We start from the raw sequence: 27,409 nt of genomic DNA, 5'->3' as shown, positions 1-27,409 counted from the left end.
GACCATATATTTAGCTGCTGTGATTCATGCTCAGCAGATTGCGCGGGTGCAGAACGCCGTTTGTTTTTAGAGTCAAATACAGTAGCATTTGCATTTAGCTCGTCTCCAGAATCATTCAGATTGCCTTGCCAATGCATGGCCGCATTCAGGTTTGTTAAGCACACAAGATTCTCAGCGATGTACTTCACAGGGAAACCTTTCATTCTTTCCTTTTTTCTCCCTTGGTTATAACTCAATCACCAAGATGACACATTCATGACCATTATAAAAACATATCTGTGTGTTTCACTACCTCTTACAAGGATGTCCTTGTAAGAGATATTAAGTGCTCAGCTGTGTATGTGTTGTGGACTAAAACCTTTGTAGGCTTTTAATATTATTTTGAATTGACTGCAATTAAGAAGAGAAATGTAACTTCAAAAGATGTAGGTTAAAATGTTCATCTGTTTTCTTAATCTCTTATCCAATTACGCTGTAATCATATTTATCTCAAATACTTAAAGGGAGGTACACTACAATAACAACAACTAAGGTTTTTACAAGAAATAATGACAGTATAATCACTTCTTTAAATGTAAGCAATACATACGTAATTTTAAGTAGTGTGCAATTTACTGGTAATTTTACAGAAAACTAACAATATTTTCCCTGTATTATTGTAAACATGCTGCACTTTTCAGGGAGCAGGCTGTATTATGGAGTGGATTAATCCTACCTTTTTACATCTTTATTTAATATTCATCACGTTGATGTGCATGATGGATTACTTAATAATCCTTATGCTTTACCAAAAAATAAAACATGTAAATCCTTCTCCCTTACCAACTTGCAAGAAAAAAGTAAATACCATGAAAATTTGCAGGCCTGTGATCTTACAATGATTGAGCCAAGCTGAGCTAAATTATTTTTCCTTTATCAATCACTGTTTAAACACAATTTTAAAAAGCAGTGTGCAGAAAAGAGTGTCTCCTTCCCTGCAAAATACCTAGAAGTTAGGCAAGGTTAAGCCACCTCCTACACCCACACCCTGAAAAGTACAGTGTGCTTACGACGTAAGATAGGGAAACGTTGTTTGTTTTTGGGTATACTGCAGTAAAATTTGTGTCTCATTTCCCTGTAAAATACGAGTTACTTACAATTTCATTGTTTCTTCTTTTCTGTAAAATACAATGCAGTAGTTAAAATTACTTACATATTACTTTAATTATTTACAGATGCCTAAATTAATTAATAATATGGTTATTTCTTTATTTCCTGTAAAAGCCTGACTTGGTACACTTTTATTGCAGTGTACCATTTCATTAGTGAATTGTAATGACTTTATTAGTTGATGTTTCTTCTTAGTGATACTTGCTTTGCTGCGCCTTGCAGTGTTGTGTAGCCACGAGGCAGCGTCCACGATGTGGTCGCCTTTTTGTTTTTCTTTGGCTGAGTTGCTCAGAAAGGCATGAGCTCTTGTGACCGTTTCCATTAGTGAGAGACGGCCTTTGTTTTTCCCGACACACGGCAGCTCCTTTCAGTGTCTGAGCCGGTCTCACAGCCTCTCTCACACAGCTGACCCAGTGTTATTATAATTCAGCCAATTAATGAGCCAAGTAAAATGTTCCTTATGGGGAAACGACAGCAGTAAAGAAAGCTGACATTGTGGTAACGGTTGTTTTACTTGGTTGAACCACAAATTGGATAAAAGGTGACCTCGGTTTACATCTCCTTGAATGTTTTGTCAAACCGTGTCCGTGTTTGATCTATAATTGCGCCAATCATTTCTTCACACCGTTCCATTATGGCCTCATGCACCCAGTGCTCCTGCTTGTGCACATTATCCCACTATCCCAGTACATGTTGGGAAGTGCTTTACAGTTTTTGGTATTGACAGCAGAAACTTTATTTATTTATTTATTTATTTATTTATTTATTTTTATTGAAGAGCAACATTCCAACACATCTCGAGATTCTGTTGGATCACACGGCATAAACTATGCTGTGATTTGTAGACTTGAGGAGATTCCTTGTATTGAAGCAGCGCGTATACTGAAACAGCAGATGCTGCCGGTTTCCTGCGGAGTGGAATGAAACCAGAGCCTTTCTTATTGAAGATGCCCTGGCGCTGTGCTCTGCTGCGTGTCTGGAGAGTGAATAAAATGCCCATTTCTTGTGCCATGATCCAGGGTGAAGTTTAATTTTAGAGCAATCACCGACTCCCCATGTGCGAACACCCCTGCAGCTGCTAATGTAGAGCTGCTTTTTTCTTTCACTGCGTGTCTGTTTTGGTCCTCATTGCTAGTTCATGTTCTCCCACTCCTGGCATTTTCCAAAATTTGGAAGTCTGAGGCATCGTCACTGCTTTCTTATGTTGTTAGCCCACTCAGCTTGGACCAGCTAACAAAGCACATCAACACCTCTGCTGTCTACTTACTGAGTCGCATATTGGGTTTCAGTCTGCCATGCTGCCATGACCAGCAATTAAACAGCGACACAGTGGATTATTCATTCATAACAGGGAGAGGATGAACTCACAGTTATGACAGGTCGCCTCTAAAAAGCACCACAAACTCCATCATCCACAATCAGCAGCTCCAGATTGTGTTTTCCTACTGAAAGCAATCATCCGTCAAAGGTTTTCATTTAGATGGAGGATAATTGATTTGGCGCACGTTCGCAGTTTGGCAGGTCAGTATGTTTTTGATCAAAACAACTTGCTTTCCAAGAATTTCAAAGTGCTACACAGGTTGTCATGTGTTGTAATTTTGCAGGACAGAGTTGATTAAATCAAACCTCATAGTGTTTCAGAGAGAGTGGCTTTTATATTGAATGAATTGGTTTCATTGCAGATATCTTGGATGGACCTGTCTGAAAATTCCACTAGTAATGTAAGTGTGATGTGTGAGCCAGCAGAGACATAGTCTGCCACAGTGATTCCCAGCTTGAAGTCCTTTTAACTGATGAACTTATAATGAGGGGTGACATGATGGTCACTAGGGTAGGAATTGATAAAATGCTAAATTGTTCTATGCTTTTTGGGTGGTTTCCTTAGGAAAGACTATATAGGCTTCAGGCCTTTAAATTCATTTATTGAATTTCATAAGAGCTGCTCGTGGTCTTTAGTGGTTCCATAACAGACCATTGGACCCAAACACAACATGAATGAATTGATTTGGGAGACCTTGTCACAAGAAACATAAGTTACAGCAGCACGATGATCCATTCATTAGCAAGCTAATAATGAAAATACTGTTGAGCCGCCAGTGCTACCCTTCGCCCTCCTAGTATGGTATTAATAACCCTGGAGAACCAATGGGGTCAGATCCTACCCCATTGGTTTACTAGGGAAACCATGGGGTCAAATTTGACCCCATGGGTTCTCCAGGGTTAATTTGAAGGTTCTAGGTGACCTAATTTGACCTCTGACCTTGACTTTGAGATCAAGGTCACTGACAACTAATCCAAGATTTTTAGTGTCATATTATGAATTATGAATCCTAGATGGCTTCTTTTTTGAGTTATCACATTCACAACCATGTCCACACTGTCCGCCCACACAGCAGGGTGATAAGAGTACCCCATCAGTCTTTCACGGCTGAGGGGTAATAATAATAGTGGTGTATAAGAAAAAATGTAAATTTACAGCAGGTAATTCCACAGATATTGGTCTAAAAATCAATTTCTAGAAGAAAATGAAAACCAGTATTTTATTTTCCTGCTTCGACAATAAAATACTCATGATGGTGCCGCAAAATTAATGTAACATCACCAGCAATCAGTGCACTTAGTGATAATAAAAAAAGTTTGCAGAGCTTGTTTTAGAAGAGTACTATTCTCTTCTTTATTATGCAAAGAATTCAGTGATAGTTCTCTGTACGCCTTGTATAGATTGCAGACAGGAACTGCTTATAGCTTATAGTTTCAATAGTAGACCTGCTATGATGTGCGGTTTGGAGACGGTTGTATGGAAAGACGGAGGGTGGGATGGACAGGATTAGAAGTGAGTATATATGGGGGATGACTTGGGTTAGGCAACATTAGCTGCCTGTCTGACATCTCTGATTATGACTGTATTGTATATTTTTTCAGAAACGTAAGCCACATCATCGTTGCTGTACACCTGAAGCAGCTCTGTTTCCCCCCCTCCCCTCTCACTCACTGCCAGGCACTCCTAAGCCCCAGAAATAGCAACACTGGTGTATGACTCATGTTTTGAGCTATCTCAGATGCCTGATGATAAGGGAACGAATAACGCCGCTGATTAGCCATGTGCAGCATCTACAAAACAAAGACTTACGAGAGAGGTGTCTGAGGGTATCGGGTCAACATATGTGCATCATAAATATTTTATATAAATCCAATAGCCTCCTCCAATCATCTCTTCTTTGGTCCCACACCCTACCCCTGAATAAATAAATGCTTGTATAGTATTCTTGAAGCTCAGTGGCCGACTTGCTCAAGTCAAAGAGCAACGTTGGCCTCTTTTCAACATCATCTTCATTCCCAAGAGCATCCTTCTTTCATCTCCATCCCATCTTTTGTCTTTCATCTACTGATTTTCAGTATTCCATCCACCCTTCTTGCCTTTATCCTTCTGTCTTATCCCATCCCCACCCCGACCCTTCTCCAACTGTATAACTCCACCTTCTCCTGTCCCCATTAACCCTTTGTCCCTTTATCTTCTGCACCACCCTAGCCTACCCATCTTTTCCCATATCATGCATTTTTCATGTTCTCTGACTAAAACCTCAGTAGCCGCAATTGCCCTCCTGTTATCCTCTGCCATCCACCTTAAATTTGCTCTGCCTTCTACTTCCTTTACATACCTGCCAGGTCCTTCCAGGAAGAGTAGAGACGTTGTAAATGTCATTTTTAACCCCCACCCCCCAAACACTACACTTCTTCCTCTTTAGCTGTCACTGTTCTATGGAACATCCTTCCATTACCCAACCAACATGTAGCATCGAGCCCTTCCTTCCCCTCCATCAACACTCCAGTTCAGCCCCCCTTTTCCTTTTTTTCCCCTTCTGTCTCCAGCTTAGCACGCCCCGCTTCCCATCTGAATCCACCTCCTTCTCCTCTTCTTGGGCTCGCAATCAGATCGTCGGTGCCCTGATGGAGGTCAGTCTGGTCTCCTTCTGCTGTGAGAGGCAACGGGGGGAGTTGGCCAAGATTTTCAGCCCCTGTCATTGCGCTGCACGGCGGGCCAGGAGGAGAAGGGAGCGAGAGAGGGAGGGGAGGCAGATGAAGGAGAGGACAGTGCGATAGAGAGAGAGAGAGGAAAAGCAGGAGGGTAGCAGCAGAGCGAGAACAGGAGAGATAGAGAGAGCGAAAGTGGTCCGGGCGCTCACAGCTCACATTGCTGGCTGGCTGGCTCGCTCACTGTTGACGAATGAGCTGTCTACCCACGGGGCTGGGAAACGGCAGCTTGTGACAAGCTGGGGAGAGAGGAACATGAATGTAATGCGCACCTTGCCTCGTTTGCTTTCAGATACTGGCCAGAAGAAGACTCCAGAAAAGAAGGATGGCAGGCGCATGTCGTTCCAGAGACCCAAAGGGACCATCGAATATTCTGTGAGTAACACACAAGCAACTCTCCGCTCCTCCTGTATTAATGCTGTTGTGTGTTTTTGATGCCTTTCTGCTTCAGTGTGTGTCTCCTGCTGGTGGATTATGTAGCTCTGACTATCTCCAACAATATTCAAGCTGTAGTGGTTGTGCTTGTGTATGGTGAAGGCACATGCTTCGTAGCTCATTAGTGAGGGCGATAAGCATTTTGTGTATTTTGCCAGCCTAGCACGTGTATCTCATCCTCAAACTGTTTACATAAAGAGGGCAGTGTGTGTGTGTGTGTGTGTGTGTGTGTGTGTGTGTGTGTAGTATACATAGTATGTGTAAACAGACGAGTGGGGTTACTGATAGAAATCTTATGGAAACAATATATTCTCTGTTAAAGATACAGCCTCAGCTCCATTTTGCACGTAGATGTATAGAAAGCAGAGCTCTGTTCTTTCCTCCAGCTGAACTAGAGCAGGACAGGCAGGCAGGAGCGCTGGCAGGATGTGCATTTGTTTTTCCACTTGTTCTGTCCGCCGCGAATCGGCGAGCATTCCACCACAGCGCTCGCTGTGCTCACGAATGACCTTCCGACTGCCTTGTCATTTCTATTGATTTAGCTGTTGTGTAGGAGAAAGGAGGGGGGTTGGTGAAGTAATACGGGGAGAGGGAGAGAGGACTCTGGTTCCCTGGCATGAACTGAAAATGGAACTGTGTGTGCTTTGCCTTGTTGTGTTCTTCAAATGACCCTCAAATCCAGCTGCAGTCAGACTGCCTTTCCTCGCCTTTCTCTCTGTGGAAGTGGGATTGCTGTGGATCTGTCTGTCTCTCTGCTGAGGACTGAGGAGGAGATGAAGAGAGGAAGGAAAGGGAAGAGGGAGCTAGGGAGCTTACTGTCATTCCTCTACCCTAACCCCACTGTTATTGTTCCCATCAGTGCTGTTGGCTCCAGTGTGATTTCCCAGCACCAACACCGCCTCCACCTCTACCGGCTGGCCTAACCTGTCAGTCATCTGAGACCTGCTGATTGACAAGGGCCTTGTTTACCTCACCGGGGCTCGAACAGGCTTAACGGTTACGACAGGATATTTGTCAGAGCTAGGGCACTGTGTCATGGCCCCTTCATATAAACAGAGGGGCAACAAAGAGTCAGCAAGATGGACAGAAATGCTGACATTCAAGAAAAATAGGGAGATATTTGAAGGATTTGTATCTTAATCAAATGCTGCCCACCCACTAAATTATTGCTAAAGTGATGGATGCAGTGAGCAGTCTTCCTCTATCACTGGGTCCTGTAGTTTCATAGCGAGCGTTAACCTACAGCGTTCTCGGGGATATAACCAAATCTTGCCGACACTGTGAGAGACACATGACCGCCAGTCCCAGTGATTGAGAAGCGGCTTTATCTTAAACCTATCTCCCACTCTGAGGATGGCAGGAACGGCGATGTTTCCGTATTTCGCTGTCCATCAGATAAGTTTATAATCTATTGCACAGCACCGACAGGAAAAAGGAGTTTCCGTTTGTGCCACTTTATCAATACAGTCGCCCTCCCTCTTCCTCCGTCCTTCTTCTCCTTCTTCCTTCCTTTACGTCTCACACAGGCTTCTTTCTGCCCCCCTCTTTTTTTCTTTTTTTTTAGTTTTGAGAAATCACCTGTGCAGCTCCCATCTGCCTAGACACTGATAACACCAGTTCATTCAGCCAAGTCCAGCTATTGGCTGACCTGCATCCAATTTAAAAAGTGTTTGAAGTCTCTGGAAACAACAGAGATGGATGAGGAGACAGAAAGATACAGACAGAGCGAGACAAAGACTAGCACACAAGTGAGTCGCTATCGACAGGGTGGGGACTGTCTTTCCACAGACTGCCCGTGAGGACGGTCACTCAAAGTCAAATGAAACGAAGAACAGAAAAAGTGCTGGCCACAAGTGTTTTTCTCCAGACACACTAGCTTTATCACACCATGGAGATGGATGCTCCAGTTGGATTGCTATTTTGGATCTTGCCTGAGTTCCTCATAGACCCATTAGGTGTCCTGACTAGCTCCTGGTCCCTTTTACTGCATACTCGGGTTTTACATTTGCTCCCTTAACCATCATTTCTGTTTGATATGATAGCTTTGTAAAGTAAACTCTCGTTTATTCTGGGACCTAGAGGCGTATGTAAAAAACAAAAAGCATTCAGACAGGGCCAAGTCCTAGTGCATATTTAGGTGCATGATGAGGTAAAAGTGCACTGAGTATGTTAAGTAACAATCACTCAGTACTCTGGGACACTTTGCACAATGCTTAGCCTCAGTTTATGCCTCTCGTGTTTTACTTTATATTGAATCATACTGTTCTCGCAGTATGTTTGAAACTGAATATAATAATGTTTATATTAATATATTGAAAGTAAAATGAAACTAAAATTAAAAACAGGTTGCGGTTTATGACCACAGTAATTTTCATGCACCACATCAGATTGTTTGATGTCTACATGGTTACAAGTTGGGGTCCATGGTTACAAGTTGTTAGAAGTGGTCCACCCCTTTGGACCACTTCTAACAACTACCGACCTCACCATTATATACTTCCTTTGGTAAAGTTGATTTGTTTATGTGCTGTTTAATTATTGTACAATAATGGGGGGGTTTTCTAAGAAATTGTTGGATTTTTGAGATCCTGTCACCAATCTGTACAGCAAACATTAACCAACTGATAGCAGTCTTCCTTTACCACCACAACCAGCTGGAATATGGGTCCTGATACACACCTGTATGCTTTTTCCACATCTGACACCTAATGGTGTTACAGTTTGGATATGGATGCTGTCAGGGGAGGATATCGCTATAGAAAAAATTACCTTTTCTTCAACAGAATCAAAAGGGGATATACATTGTTTATTTATTTCTGACTCGTGATCAGTTTACTATATGCAAAAACGTAAACAGTAGTTGGACTTTGTGTTTAGAAGCAGCATTTTAAGCTGCTTAGCTCCATTTATACCTGATTTTGATTTTGGACATAAGCATCAAGAGGAAGTGAACAGATTCTGACAGCTTTAACAATCAGCTAACGAGGCAGTGGTGCAAAAAAAAAATCTGCATACAAATTCATATCTGTTAAAACTGGTTGCTTAACTTGAACGTTGGTAAGGACGTAAGAAGCATAAGCTGGGCTCCACCTACAGTAACTATTGTCATCTCCAGTAGATGGAACCAGGAAGCAGGAAACTGGTCTGCAAACTAAGGCAATATACTGTATAAAACTCCCCTCCAGTCGTCTTCCTTAGACCTCTTCCAATATATCAGGATATAACGGATTAATTTAGTCAAATCGTAACCAGTGTCCCAAACAGGAAGGCTTGCATGTACAACAGGAATTGGAATCATTTTTTCATGTTGAGTCATGTTTAGGTCATTTTTTTGGCCTGAACATCCCTCTCCCTCTTTCAGTCTATTGAAGTGCTCTCAGCTGAACTGGCATAGCAGAGCTTTCATTATATTTTGTACAGTGACACTAGAGAGTGGTGAGGGGAAGGACTGTCTGGATACCAGATTTGTGGGGAAAAAAGAAAGTTGTCAGAATTGGTTATCTAGTTATTCTGGCAACAACACGAGCAGTCAGATAGATTTGAAACTGTTTTGGATCTAGATGATTAAAGAAAACAAACAATAAAACAAACAGATCTATTCAGGTATTAACCGCAGATTTACTTTTACAACATGATTTGCTGAGTAGTGCATTGAATCTTTAGGGCCTTGTGAATGGCATAGTCAGTTGGTGATTTGATGAGTCTGTTATTCAATTAATTTGGTCCCAATAGATGGATTGCAATTAGTTTATTTACAGTATGTCAGAATGGGCAGAGAGTGAAGCCAAATTTTTGTGCATGGTGCCTGGAAGAGCAATATCAGTAATTTTAGTGTTGTCAAAATGATTGCTGAGCACGCTGACAACAATTGTGGTTTCCTGTGAAATGTCTCAACTGTTGGATGGTCATTACACACCTAATCTTCCCTCAGGATGAGTTATAATATCACTGGCATTCTGTCATGTAGACCAGACTCGTGGTCTTAACTCTGGGAATGTTTTTAATTTGGCAGAAGAGAGCAAGCTCTTGGATGTAAAGTGTCGTTTAAACACAGGAAGCCATAAATGACTTTCCCTAGTAAAATGCTGTCTAAAAATACCTACAGAAAATCTTGTGTTTTACATACTTTGTAAGTCCTATATTCTGCTTAGAATAATCATAGTGTGATGCAGGCATAGCATGACTCAGATGTGAGGAAGGTGTAGGCTTGTAATGATGGAGACCATGGTCACTCCGTATCAGCAGTCTGCAGGTTTAATGGTCTCTGCTGGGCTCAGAGGAAGCACTGTGGGCATTGGAGAACTTCAGGGACATTAGATGAGTCATACACAGAGTCTCAGGTGTGTGTTTGTGCCATGCATGCCCACACAGAGACTTTTGCACACACACACATTAGTGGTAATCTTAACTTCCCAACCTCCTGACAATTAGTCACTTTGATTTCATTATTCACTGCTGGGTGAGAGAGGGGGAGCCCACTGTTTGAGCTCTTTCAACAACTTCCTGTCTGAGAGCAGCAGTCAATAGATGATGGAGAAATGATGAAACTGAAGGGGCGTGTGGATGGAGGAGGGGATAGTGGGGAATAGATGTGGAGTAGATGGGGACCCATGGATAAGTAGTTGGATGGATAAAAGGGGGAGATTGATTAATGGCCTAGATCAAAGCATTGTTATTGAATGTGCTCACCCTACATGTTGGACTCTGATTTTTGATTAAAGTGAAATTGGACTCATTTCCAGCTCTGTATTTTCTTATTGCAACTCTTGACTTAGAGTGAGGGTGGCCTTCAAGAACTTGAAGTCCACCCTGTGTCACTGTTCTGTTTTCTGCTGTACTGAAAGCTGAAATGTAACCATAAGTTAAAAAAAAATGTGGCACACACAAAACCAACTTCTGTCTGTTACATGTTTAAGTCTATGTGACCTTCATAAGTATTCGTATTTGTTTCTGGCCCACAGACATTCAAAACCTGTAATTTCACATTGATGAGTTAAACATTTTTTTTTATATTTTTGGATTTTTTTGTGTAATTAAAACACAGATATAAGATACCTCTAGGTTAGTCAAAGTTTTTAGGTTGTTTTGTCCATAAAGAGCTCTCACAGCTTTACTGTCCCTACCACAGAGGAATTACTGATGGGCCCATTTGACCTCCTTTTAGACAATCCTGACTCAAGCACTCCCCCCACTTTGGTTGTTCTGTGTCATGGTGAGCGTCTCTCTGCTTGGCTGCCTCATGTGTGTCATATGTGTTGGTGAGTCAGTGAAAAGACCATCAAAGCCTGAAGCAGCGGGAAGAATCAACGAGACGGCAAACCTACTGTGGGTCACCCCAAAACGAACAGAATAATGTCACTTTCTCACATGTGACTTACTGCGGCTCTTTATTAAGGCCTGCAAACAATCAGCACACAGTACACATACCATTAGGGTAGTAAGGACAAAGTCACCATGGCAACTGTCATGCAAAGCTGAGCTTCATTCTTCATTATAAAATGAGGAGCAGTAGCTCCTCCGATGTTGCATTGTAGGTGATTCAACCGTACGCTGGAGTTTTATTTTCAGTTTGATGGCGTCGCGGTCGATTCTTTTTTACCCTTGTTCTGCCGCTTTAATTTCTTCTGTTCATTCAAAATTTAAAGAGCACAAACACACGTCCTGCATACTTGTGTGCATCAACCAGCACCTGTGAATGTCTATAATTAAACAGCTTATGCTTATAGTGCTGTGATTACATCTTATTTCCCTTGTTGACCTTTAGCAGTAGCACTTGTAGATTTGTTCTCATGTGCCGTACTTAACATTACATGCCAGCAGACTCCTTAACGGAGCCATTTGTCTTAGTCCAGCCGAGTAACTGCGCTTGTTGAATCTGTTCGTTCTGTCCCGTTCGACGAGGTGACCATTCACTGATGTCACTTTCAAGATGGCTTTTGTGGCCTTCCTCTACCCTTCTCCTCAAGGAGAGACTGCCAGTAGGAAAGCTTAATTATTCATCTGCAGTTTGAGATGAATAATGGGTAGTATTGATCCAGAGGATAAGAAGATGGGATCCACCTGTCTTAAGTGGCCATGAACCTGATGGCAATTGCTCTCTCTTTCTCTTTTCCTCCCTCTCTCATCCTGCTGTCAATGTGTCAGTAACAGGTCTTTATCAGTGGGTCACATTTGACTGTCCTCTGTCGTATTCCACTTAATTGAGTTACAGATGGCTTCTCTTACAGTACGATCGATGGCTGAAGTCTCTGAGGCGTGGAGCTGTATGCATTTCATTTTACTGATGTATGTTTATTTGTTTATTTATTTGTTTATTTATAAGGAACCCCATTAGCTTCCACAACAGTGGTTGCTAGTCTTCCTGGGGCCCAAACCATCAAATACCACCAAATAAAATTTTACACAATGAGTTGGATGCAAAAATGTCCACATAATATGGCTCTTACATCCACAATAAGGTTTTACAATTCTGAAAATGTAAACATGTAAATATTAAAAATGATAAGAAAAACACTCAAACAAAATACACAATTTCCATTACAAGTGACATTACCCTCTACAATTTTTACAAATAAAGCATAAGGCAACTTATTCCACTGAAAAGATGCTCTAAATATAACAGAGTTTTTCAAAAAGTTACTTTTAACTCGAGGAGTTACTAAATTGTGGTTAGTTGAGAATCGTGTAGCATGATTATGTATTTCATCTGGATACTGCAACTGAGCATAAAAAAAGTGTGGTGTGTTTACCAGTATTGCTTTCTTTAAAAATACAAGTAAGCCATAGTATAATTTAGCTTGTACAGAAAGCCAAGAAAGTTTATCGTGCATTTTATCAATACTTGTATAATATGAACACCTTAACACTAATCTGGCCGCCCTATTTTGGACTAACTGAAGTCTGTTCAGATCTGTCTTATTAGCTGCTGACCAAATGATTGAGCAGTACTCTAGATGAGATAATACTAGTGCATTAATGACATCTTTCATAATTGAAGAAGTGATATAAAAAGAGCATTTCCTAGCTATAGCTATGCCCTGTCCCATTTTCTTAATAACAGAGTTTATGTGCTGAGACCATGAAAGGTGGTGGTTTATGGTAACACCAAGTAATTTAATCTGGGTGACTTGTTCTAATACCGATCCAGCTATGGAAAGATTTAGTTGTGGGCTGTTGACGAAGCGTACTCTACTTCCTATTAACATGGATTTGGATTTAGACACGTTTAAAATCATGTTGTTTTTACTTATCCAATCAAACACGTTCAGCAAATCTAGTTGTAATACGCTTGTCAATTCAGAGTGGCTACTGGCTGAATAAAACATGGTGGAGTCATCAGCATACATTACAAGATGAGATTTATCCAGGACATACGGCAAATAATTTGTAAAGACTGAATAGAGAAGTCGACTGAGGCAGCTGCCTTGGGGTAGACCACAGTTCATTTCACAGCCCTCTGAGAAATAACCATTATAATAAACCTTTTGCCTTCTTCCAGACAAATAACTTTCCATCCAGCACAAAGCAGCTGGTGAAAATCCATAACATTTTAGCTTATCTATCAAAAGATCATGATTTATCAAATCAAATGCAGCATTAAAATCCAAAAATACCACCCCGGCCAGATTCCCATTATCTAGATATTTATACCAGTTATCTGTCATGTGAATAAGAGCTGAACTGGTGGAATAGCCAGGTTTGTAGGCATGTTGAAACTGAGTGAGTAACTGATTTTCTGTTAGGTAATGTTGAATTTGTTCATAGACAATCCTCTCCATAATTCTACTTAGAACGGGGAGTAGACTAATAGGTCTGCTATTGACACCATTAAAAACGTCATTCTTGTTTTTAGGAATGGGAATTATTTTCGATTCTTTCCACTGCAATGGAAATAAGCTGCATGCCAAAGATCTATTAAATATGTGACATATAGGAAGGGACACAAACTTGGCTGCAACTTTGAGCAGTTTACTGTCTATATTATCAGAGCCTGAGGATGTATCGTCAGGAAGTGATATCAATAAGCGCTCTACCATCTCCACATTCACTGCCTCAAACTTAAATTGGCATTGCTTATTATTCATGATAACATCCTGTATAAGACACTGTGATAAGGTGGGATCGCCTCTGATCATATTAGATTTTAAATTTGTTATTTTGTTGCTGTAATAATTCACAAAATAATTGGCTATGTCCTTGGCTTTACTTATAAACGTACCACCCGTGTAGATATGAGACACCACCGGAGCAAGATCTCTACCCATCATATTATTTAAAACTTTCCACACCTTTTTGCTGTCCTTGTTGGCCTCCTTGAGCTTAAGTTGATAATATTCTTTCTTCTTGCGCCTATTCAATTTAGTTACTTGATTTCTTAACTCGCGATATCTTGCCCACTCTTGTGGACTGACAGACTTATGTGCTTTTGCTATATCCCTTTCTGACATTGCAGCCTTAAGTTCATTATCTAACCAAGATGCGTAGTTCTTTTTAACAGTAAATCTTTTTAAGGGAGCATGTTTGTCAGCCAGGTAGCAAAAGTTTTCAATAAACATAGATAATGCCATATCAGGGTCACTCTCGAGGCAGATGTCAGTCCAGTGAATTTCTTTTACGTCATTAATATACTTATTTGCATTGAAATTTTTGTATGATCTATGAAAAATCATCTTTTGTGCGGTTTTCTGTGGTTTCATTTTCTTGGTCAAACCTACAAGATTATGGTCACTGTATGATGCTAACTGTGCTGCTAATATTACTGGCTTCCAGGAATAAAGTGATTAATTAGGTGTAAAAAGCAAACTTGAATCATACTATTATAACATCACACTCAGTGCCAAGACCGTCCCACCATCTGGCTTTGTCGATGTTTACGTCAACATCAGATATTTATAATCGTATTGATTGGCAGCAATGTGATACAAGAGCCAATAGCTGTCATAGGTTTGGACAGGCTTTAAAATATCTATTTGTGGAGAAACAAACAGAGGTTTCTTCACTCTAAGCCAAAGATTTGACCTTATGCTGCAGAATTGTAAAGAAAAGCTTTGAAAAAAGGGAGCTTTATGAAGCTGTAGATGTCCTATAGGTTGGCTTTGTGCTGGGCAACAGGAACTATAAAGCTAAAAATAAACAATTCATGGAAGAGACGGCAAATAGCAACAAGGGAGAATCAATGCTCTCCGCTTTGACTCTGCAGGAGCCCTGCTGATTATTAACTGTTCACCTTCCAAACTAAAACACAGAGAAGCTCTACTGATGTTGGCCAAATACCGAGGACACATCACACATGATGGAAGCACTAAATGGAGGGTTGTAAATATTTCTAGGATGCTTGATGATCAGTTATGACATATCAGTAGTCATTTCTAATATCTGGGGCATACTGAAGTGACCGGATTATCCTTCTTTTTATGGCCACGTTATAAATACACAACCAGTGCATGTCTGTGGATGTCACTGTCTTGTCACAGAGACTTTTCCGCCTTCTTGATCCAGATCTCCTGTCCTCCTTGAGACAGCATATTCATCAAGCTAATGTGCTGCTGTTGTTTGAATGAACAGTAAGACTCTCTGTACAGAGGCAATGAGATGACAAATCATGTGGATCCTCACTACTGTCATAAGGAGTCCAAGAGCAGTTGTTAATCACAGAGCTGTGTGGGAGGACTTTTAAGATGGGAGACCTACCTGTCACCACAGCCTCTCTTTGTCTTCCTTGTGGTTCCCCTTCAGTGAGTTACCTTCTGTACTGAGAAGAGAAAAGCAAGGAGTTGCTTCATAGTGCTCCCGTTAAGGTTGCTTTACTAAAACTACCAACAAATGTTGGCTATGACAACACCTGCCTCTGGTGGTGTAACAGCAGATGCAGTTTAACTAAGGTTCCCACAATTCTGAGGGCAGCGAAATAACTTTTTTGTCATTTTAACAAGCAGCAGTGCTGCAGCAGTAGTAAGATATGTGTGGTTCACATTAATTAGAGATAACTGATCTGAAGTTTAGGGATGAGCTCAAACCCCTAACAGTCTTCTCCAGTCCAGATTTGTAAATGCCTATTTGCTCCACAGATCCACTTCTTCTAGTTTCGTCACCACACCCTCCTTCCCCTTATTTTCTACCTAACTCTGTCTGGCCAAGCTTGTTGATTCATCGATTTGCATTTGTGGTTGTTGCTAGTGAACAGTGACCTTAAGAATAACCTCCATAAACAAACGTTGCATGAATATGTAAATGGACAAGGGTATAGTATATAAGTATAAATAACACTTATATACTATAATAACTATAAATAAATTTGAAGTGTCTGTATTTTTGGTATTGAAAGGTTTCTGTTTCTGGTAAAATTGAGCAATAGGATATGAACAACAATCGTGTTTGAACTGTCTTTGTTTGTATGTAGGTAAGCAGTCCAAAAGATGGTTGGGTGCTAACTACTGCATCACTGTGCCACGCAGTGCACTGGACAACTTAATACGCTTTTTTACCCCATTTCACCGGTGGGTAGAAATGGGATTGTTAACCTGGATATCGACTGGCTCTGCAGGTAGCTAGCTGCTAGAAAATCATCTGTTACCCCAGAATGTTACCACATCCATCCTGTTCATAATACTGCAAATATGCAAGTATTTCAGTGGTTTCATTCAATCAGTGATAGTGTGATAGTGACATAACATACATTTCTTAAAATGAAGGGGCCAGTTTGTCGTGTTTTTTGATCAGCAGTACAAACCCAACGATAACCACTAATCGTAATCACTGTGCTGTCCAGTCTTGCTAAAACTGAGCATCGAAGTCTTACATCAAATTTAGCATTTTTGCTTAAAAATGATTGTAAAGTTATCAAGCTGTTACTCAGCAAATCATCAACCATGATCACATTGTTTTTAACCAGAATTTTGTTTTTAAGGCAGTTCTTGAAAGACCTAGGAAGGTTGTTTACATGCAGTTTGAGACAGTTTCTATAAGTGGTACAGAAAATAGATTAAAACTGTGATCACATAAATGGTCATGTTTCAGTAATTACCAGCTAAAAGAAACTATACTTCTTTTCTATGTTTGTAAGCTTGAAAATATTCATATTTATTTAATGTTTATCTTCACGTTGTGCCTGCTTATCAGCTAATCAGTTTGTCTTTGGTTGGTACCTTGTAGAAGTCCTGCTGTCTGTGAGTTCGATGCTGTTTGCTCCTGTATTTACTGCCTGTTTGCTGTACAGCTTTCGTTTATCTTAATCTCAATTTTGATTGAATTAAATCTGGCGTGATGAGCAGGGACTGAAAATCTAAAGGTATCCAATAGCATTTTGAAATGTGAAGGATACTTTTCTAATTTGATTTGTTTTTGAGAAAATGAACAAATCAACATTTAATAAAGCTGGATGATTGACTCAGCTCGGCAGACTACTGTATTATTATGTATCTCCCTTTTTGACCCTTCAAGGAAGATGTTTTTGTGGAACAGGGCAGATCTGGATACACAGTTTCATACAAAAATACACTTTTGGATACATATTTCACATGTATAACATACAATTGTCTGCATACTTCCTCACTGAAGCTGGTGAAAGATATTATTGTTTTGAATTTAGAATATTATGTTCATAGTAGTGTATAAACACATAGAGAGTGAAAAGAGGTGAGCGAGGAAGAAAGACACAATGAAATTATGGGAAGCCAGCAGCCTAGGCCTATTGCAGCAAAGCCTTGGGAGGGTTCAGGGTCACCTGAGCGAGTGCTAACAATAAGCGTTATAGAAGGCTAAAGGAGAGCTTTGCAGGTTTGCATCATCTGTGGTATATTTCCGCTTACAGTGAAACCTGTGACTGTCACCGAGCCAATCCATACTGCACAATGCATTGTGCAGTACTGTTTTGTTGGGTTCCACACATTGGTGATTCAGGAGGACTGCCTTCCAGCAGCGTGACTGACCTGGTTGAGCTGATTAGTTTGTTCCCTTCCAGGTAGGACAATAAAATCCCAAAGTCTGGGTTAGCACTCAGCATACACTCTCTCAACCCAGATTAGTGTAACCCTGGCTAATTCGGGCTCCACTCCAGCTCTCGTAAGGACAGGACAGACAATAACAGCGATTCAGTAGTTAATTTGTCAGTTTCTGAGATTTCTGACAATTTCTGCGCAGATTTCATTTCGACGCCTCTCCGGCTGTATATTGTTGAGCTTCCAGATATGCTCTCTCACACTCTTTTAATCGCTCAGTAGCGGAGGATGTTCTCACCAGTAAGTGACCAGTATCACAAGGTACATCAGCTCCAAAAGCTAATGAGCTGTGCTATGGACCCCAAACAAGTGACCCAGCAGTGTTACTGTCACTATACGTCTATGATAATTAGCCTTTTGCTAGTCAGCTCTGCAGGATTTCTGCCATCGTTATCTACTTTTCTCAGATGACTTTATTGTCACTTACTCTAATAGGGTCTTTCCGGAGATAGGAGCCCGATATATCAATAGCTTCTTCTTAAGTGGGTGATTCATTGCATCATCAATGAAGTGTCTTTACTGAAACATTTCAATATTTTTAACCAATTGAAATAATCAGAGTAGTTGCAGTCAAGCATGGTGCTGACACTGACGAAAGTTGATTAGTGTTCGATCGACATGCAGCACAAAGAAAACATGTTCAGGATTTTTCTGGGCTCGAAACAGGACAGGGTGACTGAGAGTGACCATGATTTATGTACATGTCATTAGGTAAAGAATGTGTGTAACCTTAATCAGCAAAAGTCAAAGCATTTTCTGTGTTCTTTGAGCATTTGATAAGCAAAAGTAAAGGTGGGAAAATAAATCCTGATAATAAAAAAAACTTGTTAGGTGTATCCAACTAAAATTCGATGGATACAAACATGTTCTATATGATGTAAAACCCATGATGTCCCAGAGCCTTTTACCCAAGGTTGCAAGTCTGTTTATTATATTTCATGTTGTCCTGCACACTTAGACAAATTTATTTCCGTCAGCTGAGGAACTGCACATGAGTGTATCATACTGATGTCCTATTGCAGTGCAGCAGAATATCCACTTTGCAGTATATTGTATCGCTTCATCTTGTGATATTATTATGTAATACAGTGGCACCAATTTGTGAATGTGCTAAAGAGGGCAGTGTTAGTGTTTCATGAAACGCAGTTTTTTTTAGTGGTTTCTAAGTTTGTGTATTTCCTGCTTGTGACGAGCTTCTTCAGATATAACGTGCAACTGCCTCACTCGCAGTGGTTCCATGTTACTAATGTTCCAGCTTGTGACTGTCCTCTGTGTGTGTCTCTGCTTGCACATCTGTCTGTCTGTGGAGGAACATCTTCCTGAAAATAGTCTGTCATGTCAGGAATTTGAGGAAGCCTGTCATTCCTCTGTGCTTTTCTAGGAGTGTTTCCATAGATAAGAAGAAGAACAACCGAGTCGGTCCCATGACTGCTGCACTAAAACACACAGTGTCATTATCCTGTCCTAATTATGCACAGTTCAGAGTCAGCCTTGCCTATCTGGTTTTTAAGGGTTCTCTCCCCCGAGCTCACTCTTTTCTTCCACATGCTCTTTCTGCCATGGCTGTCATCCTTATTTGGGAGCTAGAAACTCCCACTGGACATGTTAGACGCTTAACTAGTTCTGACTCTTGGTGCACATCTTTCTTGTGTGGATTTTAACTGGTAGAGACATGCATACGCACCTGTGTCACACTGCAGGATGCTGCAGCTGAGCACAGAGTGCCGCCACAGCAGCACAACAACCTGCATGATGTTGAACATCAAATAACATGAAGCACTGCAGCTTCTTCTGCTTGTTTTTTTCCTGCTTGATATGGTTTCGGATGATTTGTTTAGAAAATAAATAAAAGTTGTTCATATAAAGCAGCTCTTTGAGTCCAGCTCCTCAATTATGAGCACTGGCTGGTAATATTTGATTTACATTCAGTGTGAATATTGTTGAATTTTGAGTTATTGATAACACAAAATATTGTTTTTGGATAACGGCAGAACCATACTTTCTTATATAGCAATTGCACTTTTACACATTTAGCTACCTTGCATCTGAAACAGCCCCAGTCTGCACAGTGCGCACCTGTGCGTCCGTCTGTGACAGTGTTGATGGGATATTAGTTTTGATATGTAACCAATCAGAGACAATAAAACAGTGAATACAGGCTAAAGTAAATCTTTTTTTATTTTGGATCTACTTAAAAAAAATAAAATAATAAAATAACAAATCTGAGAAAAAATGCAGCCAAATAACATCTTGACTGCTGTTAACTGCCCCGCAACATAATGTCAGTAATGCTTGTTCTTTCTTGGTGATATTGAGTCGCTGTTGTATGTTGAAAACTAACTCAGGTGCATAATAGCTGATGGCCCGATAGCCTGGAGCCACTAAAAAAAACTATGTTGGGCAAGTTCATTGGCCAGCCACCATCTCATTCAGCTCAGTGAGGGTGTAATGAATCGCAGTAAAGTGTCATTAATGTTTGTTTGTTTTTTCCTAGTTCCATCCATCCATTCGCTTCCGCTTATCCTTGTCAGGGTCATTGGGGGGTGCTGGAGCCTATCCCAGCTGTGTTAGGGCGAGAGGCAGGGTACACCCTAGACAGGTCGCCAGTCTGTCACAGGGCTAACACACAGACAGGAGACAACCAATCGCACTCACATTCACTCCCGCATTCACACCTATGAGCAATTTACTGTTTCCAATTAGCCTAACCACTGACTGCATGTCTTTGGACTGTGGGAGGAAGCCGGAGTATCACCTTAAAAAAAAGATTTTTTAAAGGCTTGTCATTTTGTTTTGTACACCTGAGTTAAGAGGAAGCTAAAATGAAAGTTGTATGCAGAGGAGCTGCTTGTTAAGTTTGCCATCACCTTTAAATTTGGCAGATTTCTTGTAAAGTTTGCGTCAGGCTGACATTAACCACCCCGTCTCTCTCTCGAGTAGCAATTCCTGTGGCATGTAGCAGCACAGCAGTTTCACTACTATACTTATTTTAAAGCTTTAGGTATTAATTGTTTCTCTGATACAGATTTATGAATATATAAATCTATTAATAAATTATGCTATGTATCTTTGAAATTAAGCTAGCAGTTTTGAAGTCTTGTCGACTACTGACACAGTAATGCTGCAGTCACACTAAGGAAGACAGTGGTTAGAGACCGTGGCACTACCAACATTAATGCAACCATGTGCAATAAACTTCAAAAAGGTTGCTTTAAAGATGGGGGCCAGGTCTGCACCCACTCGCAGTCAGGGGTATCTTCAGAGGGATTTTGGTAACCAAACGCCAGTAAGACTGCTGTATTTGTGTGATAATGCAGCGATTAACTTTCTTACTTTGAGCTTAGTTGAGTAGTCTACATATTTTTTCCAGTATAGTGGACTAGGACAAACACAGTCTTGAGCCTGTTTATCATGTTAATAATGCTTTAGCTGTTTTATTTTTAATTCTTGGGAAAAAAAGGCAGCATTTTTTAAACAGTAGGTTACCACTCTTAACCTTGTGGGGACATTTGAATGAGCAGATCTTAGATGATAAGCTGTGATTATAGTGTTTTCAGGAAGGGGTTTAGTGAACATTAGATTAGAAAACCTACCGTTGGCATCGAGTTTTCGAGTATCTATTAAGTTAAGTGATGGAGAAAATGGAAAAAAAAGATACAATAATTGTTTTTATTCATTGTTGTAGTCTTTGTCTGTGCTAACAAATAAAACTGCTTCTTGTTTTTAAATGAAGAAAACTTGCTACACGAGTGGTTCACAGGGTAACACAAGACTGCTGCTGACATTCGTGTCAGTTCACATTTCTGCTCGCAACACTACATCCCATGGGAATCTATTTCTGGTCAACAGCTGACAGCTTTAATCTGCATAGCATCCCAAAATCTAACATGCAAAACACAAGCCACATTAAGCCCTTTAAAGAAATCATTTCACAGCTCTTCTCTTCAGATATTCTTTATCCGTCTGTCATCATGTATTGTGCTCCGTGTGTCAGTGTGTACGTATGGGAACGGGTGAATGAGATATGTATAAAAAGCAAGGAGTGCCGTATGAGAGCCCATTTATGCCTTCATGTCTGACGTGTGCAGCTGTAAAGAAATGCCCTGAGCCGGAGCAGCAGTGTGATTTTTCTGTCCTCTCTCTTGTTTTGTGGTCCAGGTGGAATCGCGGGACACGTTGAACAGCATTGCGCTCAAGTTTGACACCACACCCAACGAGCTGGTTCAGCTGAACAAGCTGTTCTCCAGAGCAGTGGTGCCTGGCCAGGTGTGACCCGCCGTGCACGCCTTCACTGATATATTCAGCTGCATCACTTCATCACTGTCCTACAGCAGCCTCACATCCATCCACAGCCACCCACTGACTGTCTGATCTCATAATGACTGTTTTTGACATTTCATAATGCATTCGCAGAGCTGTAAACATTTTCTGAATGTAGCTGGAAAAACTGGAGATTTTAGGGAGCATTACATGCTGCATGTGTTTAGCCCTCTACTTTCTCCCTCCCTGACTCACTAACCCCACATCCCTATTCTCTGTATCCCTCCTTAATTGCCTGCTAATTACAGCATCACTTGTCCCATTAGGATGTAGTTCATTGCAAAAGACCTATTTTGTTTCTATAAAGGAATAATGATACGTCTCCCAGTGACGCTGTAGTTCCGACAACATGACACAAACTACCCATCTTTAGCCTGCTAAACACGCTGCCAGTTTCCACGTCTTTGATGTTTCCTTCCACAGCAATAGAGCCAAATTTGAAATCTGTTTTTTTTTTTTTAACGGGGAAAGTGACAAACATCCAAAATGATATTTTGTCTCTGTATTTCCTGGCTTGAAAATCAAATCCGGTCAAATGGAGATGAGCCACATACGCCAATCCCGCTGGCATCCCACCCTTTCTCTGTCTCTCTGCTCTCGGCAAACAATGCAGAGTTGATCTGCGTCCAAACAGTAGGGTGCTGACAGCACTTACTGAACCTTCGTCTCTACGTCTACTGCTGAGACAGACGCTATACCACAGCAAAAGCAGCTCCATGGTTTTTACCCTGAAGCTTTGTCTAGATTTCAGCTCAAAATCCCTCCCTTGTTGAGACCAAACATTGGAAGAACCTTATATAGACTTACGACTAAATAAAAACCTTAGTGCAAAATGTTTAACACAAAAAACTAACCGTTTTTATTGCAGTGCATAGTGCAGATGTCACTGCAGAGGTAGCACTTCAGCACTTCATTAGAAGAAAGTCTGCCTGCCGGGATTGATTTTTCCTAAAAAAAATAGTTTGCATGATGATAGAAATCTGCACCTAAATATGGAGCTAAAGCTAAGACACAATTAGCTTGCCTTAACATGATTGGCTGGCCTTAATCCAAAAGTTGCAAAATTTCCCTGTGAACACCTGCAAACGATACTATGTGTCCAACCTCACCAAGTAACCCCAGGTAGCATCTCATCACTAGTAGCTGCTTATTATTATTATCAGTCTCCTTTCTGTATTCTCTAATACGACATACACAAATTTAAAATAACTGGGCGGAATAGAATAAATACAATCTATCAGCATGGACTTCATTTACAATATGTATCTTTTAAACATGAAACCAAACACACATTACATCTGTCTCTGATTGCGAAACACTGACTTACCTTCATGACTGTCACTTTCCCTCCATGTGTTAATTGTGTTATTATCATGAAACTGTTCACTTGATTTCATGTTATTTGCCATGTCACATTTGTTGAGCTGTGTGAGAGATTCTCTACCTGTTGTCTGTGTGTGTGTGTGTGTGCGTGCATGTGTTTGTCTTTGGTGTGAGGTGCACAAATGTAGTGCTTGTGTAAATACAGACGTGGATTGTGTTTGCAGGTTCTGTACGTTCCTGACCCCGAGTACGTCTCCAGTGTCGGAAGCTCCCCTTCCCTCAGTCCCATCAGCCCCTTGTCTCCCACCTCCTCAGAAGCTGATTTAGAGAAGGTGACGGTATGTAGACCACACCTATGACGCACAATATCACATGCTAGGAACATTTTCCTGTACGGGTAACTAGTCTTGTCACGTGTCACTCTGATCGCCTCCCAAAGTGAAGAGTTCACTCTTTCTGTGCTGGCAAACACAGTGAAACAGTGTTAGCCTCTGTGCCTCTGCTGCGTATGTGTGGTATTTTATCATTCTAAGCACTGAAGTTGACATGTGTTACATATATTCGCATTAGCCTGTAATGCGAACTGGAAGGAAAGCCTAAAATTCTCTTATATTTGGCTCTTAAACGGTCCTCATTATCTCAAAAAGTATTTGTAGAGGGCTAGTAAGGGAATTATGTTGATGGGGTTTTTACAAAACTATTAACTGCAGGAGTTTTTTTTCCCCCATTGTTCTGAAGTTTTTCAAAGGACGCGCTGACATCAAAGTTTGAGCGATGGAGCTTTTGAATTGAAGCCAAATTTTAAATCTAGCACCTGCACTTCCTGTGGTTACCACATATTGGGCTATATTGTAAAGGTCTTTTTTATTCTTACATCACACCAAATTTTATGTCAGAATTTTAATTAAAAGATGACCAGTTTGCTTTTGCAGCTTTTTCATTGTATCTGAGAGTAAGTACACTGGAAGCGCTAGTTTTAGACCATAAGGTTCCACGTGTGCCCAGTGAGGAATATCATCTGTTTATAAATAAAACATAATGGACCTCAGCTGTGCTGCATAATGATACAACAGTAAGCTTGGACATTTCTGCCCCCTTACAATCACAAGGCAAGTATAACAGAGGCAAACAAATTTCTGTGTTTTTTAATTAATATATGAATCTCACAGCTAGTTGGGGTTTTTTGGAGGTGACAGGAGAATGTTTTAGCTAAAGATAACATTAGGAGCACATTCATCTTTAAAATATTAATTCTACCAGCTACTGAAAAGGCTGAATCATTCATCCATCAACTGAGTCATTGATTTCTTCTATCACAGGTGCATAATTAGCCCTCACAACATGTTCCTGAAAGTATGTCAGCTGTAGTTTTATTACTAATGGGGAGTATGAGATGATTTGAGGGTTTTTTTAGCTGGTATGCGATCCTGCTGGAAGCAATTGTCAGGAGATGGGTACACTGTGGTCATAAAGAGATGGAGAAAGTCTGAGACAATACAGCAACTGCTAAATGATGCTTAGTCGGACCTAAGGGGCCCAGGGTGTGTCAAGAAAATATCCCAACCTCCCTTACCAGCTGGAGGGGTTGTTACAAGGTAGGAAGGCGTGTCTATGCTTTTGTTTTGTTTAAGCAAAGTTCTGGCCCTACCATTCAAATGACTCATCAGACCAGGAAACATTTTTCCAACTGTGTTTTAATCCATCATTTTGTTAGTTCTCTCAGCTCTTTTGTACAGCTTGGTTGTAACAAGTGGGTATTCCTGTTGCCTTCTTATCACCTCGAAGTAGTCTGGCCATTATCTACTTGATCAACAAGACATTTTCACCAAGTGCGCTAGTCTAGATCAGCAGTCTCTGAAATACTCTGAAATACCAACACCCACATCACGTTCAGAGTCATTTGAATCACATTTCTTACTCATTCTGATGCTCAGTTTGAACCTCAGCAGGTCGTCTTGACCATGTCTGCATGCCTAAATGCATTGAGTTGGTGCCATGTGATTGGCTGATTAGTATCAAAGTGTGTGTGTATATTCAGATTTCTTTCAAGAACATCAGAATGGTGCGTGTGTGCTGTACGAATATGGTTCTATTTCTATTCATGTTTGACCTCGTGCAGCTTGTGGTCTTTTTTTTAAGCATGAGGCAGAAATGTGAAATGGGCCAAGCATTTACGCAGGAAAGTGTATGTATGAAAGAGGCTATTAGAAAAATGGTCTCTGAGCTGGTAATTAGTATCCAAGCTGACAGCACTTTTGGTTTGCTTCTCTACTGTAATTGCATCGCACGGGGATCAAGATACATGACATTAATGTGGCTAACTAAGCTAGTTACTAGAGCAAAAGATATCTCTGCAATACCCCTTTAATTCCAGCAGTAGGGATTATTTCTAACATAAAACCATATCTGCATGCTATCGTCTCTCTTGCTTCTTCCTTCTTGCTTCTCGTCTTCACTAGCTGAGCATAAAGCATGTAGAAAAGCTGGAGGTGGGTTTGCGTCTGATGTGACTTCAGGTCTGGTCCAGTCAGCCGTACACATGCCGGCCTCGCAGCTCTCAAGGCCAGCAGTGTGAGCCATCTCCCTCGGGTACTGTGTCTGCAGCATCTGAATGAGCCAATCGTTAAGCACCACTGAACGCTCAGCGGTCCCTTAAGAAATATTACTGTTTGCCGGTCTCCATGGAAACGTCGGTCTTGTTTTGCCGTTTTTGTAAGAGCGTGGATACTGCAGGTCTCTGTCACCAACGCGTTCACTGGCACTCCACTTGAGTTTTGATGCCCTCCCACCACAAACGCTCTCCCTTTGGTCTGCTCTTTCCTCCTGTTGTCCGTTAATTTCTCCATAGTTGCCAAAAGAACACCACCACCCTCCAACCAACCATTTACCACTTATCTTTGTAGGTCATTGCCAGTGAGAACGGGAGCATATTCTGCGGCTCTCGATGGGGGAAGGATCAGAGACATGGGCTGTGACTGCAGAGAAATTAAGCCTTTAAAAGTGATGGCGTGATATTTAGAGTAACTAATGAACGGAGCAGCTCGCTCTCTCCCAGACAAGTGCTAGGCAGCAATTACTCCAGGCAGAGGAAGTGTGCTTGGAAGGCAGAAGGGAGGAAACGTTACCTCACTCAAAGTGTCAACTCAGTGCGTGTGTTTGTCTGTCTGTGAGCAAAAGTACGTGTTTGTATCTGTCAGCTCTGTATCTGCCTGTCTGGATCCTCCAATGCCTTCCACTTCCTGCGTGTGTGTGTGTACTACTGTGTGTCTGTGGGTGGGTTAGTTGGTAGTTATATAGAAGGATGTGGCATCCAGGTGCCGTTTGGAAGGAAGGACCTTAATAACCCCCCACCCCTCCCTCCGCTTCTAAATCCCCAGCATCTTTTAATTACGAGCCTATTTTGGTGCTCGGCACGCGTGTCTCAATGAGGATATTATCTAAATGAATGGTTGTGGGAGGTTTATAGTAATGGCAGTGCGAGCAGCAAATAGCTGGTATAACCCTGATGAAGATGAGTGCCCTGCAGAGAAACTACTTTCCGATTTTTCTCTTTGAGATCATGATATGAAAAGGAGTCAGATATGGCACGAGATGTTTAAAAAGCCAATTAGATGTTCAAAATAGCCTCAAAATATTAAGGCCCTGTTAAAGTTCTTTGCCTGCAGAGTGTTATGCATTCATATTGAAGTTATGTATATTTTGGGAATGCTGAGTTTACATAAGCCCTCAAAATCACACGCAGCGATAAGCCAGAACATGTAGATGTTGGGAAAAGATCTACATGTATGTAGATCTTTTCCCAACATCTACATGTTCTGGCTTAATAAGCTGTTGGTGCTTAACGTGATATCAAACTAGCTTCTGCGTGCTAAGTCTCAAACTCTATGAAGCTTTTGAGCTTCACCGGTGCTGTCTGACATCGTGGCTGTGACGTTATCATCTTTAAGGTTGTTAAAATTGCTAGGTGGAACCCCAACACGTTATTAGTTTAAGTTAGCTGGTGGTGTGCTGTTTAATGATGGTGCTCGTCTATGCTTTAAATTCCCCCACAGAGGGTGAGATAAAAGTACAGTACTCGGATATCTAGACTGCTTAGTGTTCCTAGTTTTGTCCTGTCTGATACTGAAGCGAATACTCTTCATTTTCCATTATAG

The 27,409-nt window shown here is 41.0% G+C and overlaps 1 protein-coding gene across 10 annotated transcripts in view; it reads left to right on the top strand.

Annotated features, from left to right (window-relative positions):
* Window positions 1-27,409, top strand: part of oxr1a (oxidation resistance 1a) — a 186,068-nt gene that overhangs the window by 134,401 nt on the left and 24,258 nt on the right. For 7 of the 10 annotated variants that reach the window (XM_086310496.1, XM_086310497.1, XM_086310500.1 and 4 more), the window contains 3 exons: window positions 5,474-5,556; window positions 21,771-21,878; window positions 23,480-23,593. In XM_086310496.1, coding sequence (XP_086166622.1) covers window positions 5,474-5,556; window positions 21,771-21,878; window positions 23,480-23,593 — 305 coding nt within the window. The remainder of the gene's footprint in view (window positions 1-5,473; window positions 5,557-21,770; window positions 21,879-23,479; window positions 23,594-27,409) is intronic. The other 3 variants (XM_086310503.1, XM_086310502.1, XM_086310499.1) reach the window with 2 other exon arrangements.

Source organism: Aulonocara sp. 'chitande type north' Nkhata Bay, linkage group LG11 (genome assembly GCF_057382095.1).
Source record: "Aulonocara sp. 'chitande type north' Nkhata Bay isolate Kocher_YH1m ecotype deep benthic linkage group LG11, A_spYH_male_GT1.1, whole genome shotgun sequence".
NCBI classification, from domain to species: Eukaryota; Metazoa; Chordata; class Actinopteri; order Cichliformes; family Cichlidae; genus Aulonocara; species Aulonocara sp. 'chitande type north' Nkhata Bay.
This window is presented reverse-complemented; position numbering and strand designations above follow the sequence as displayed.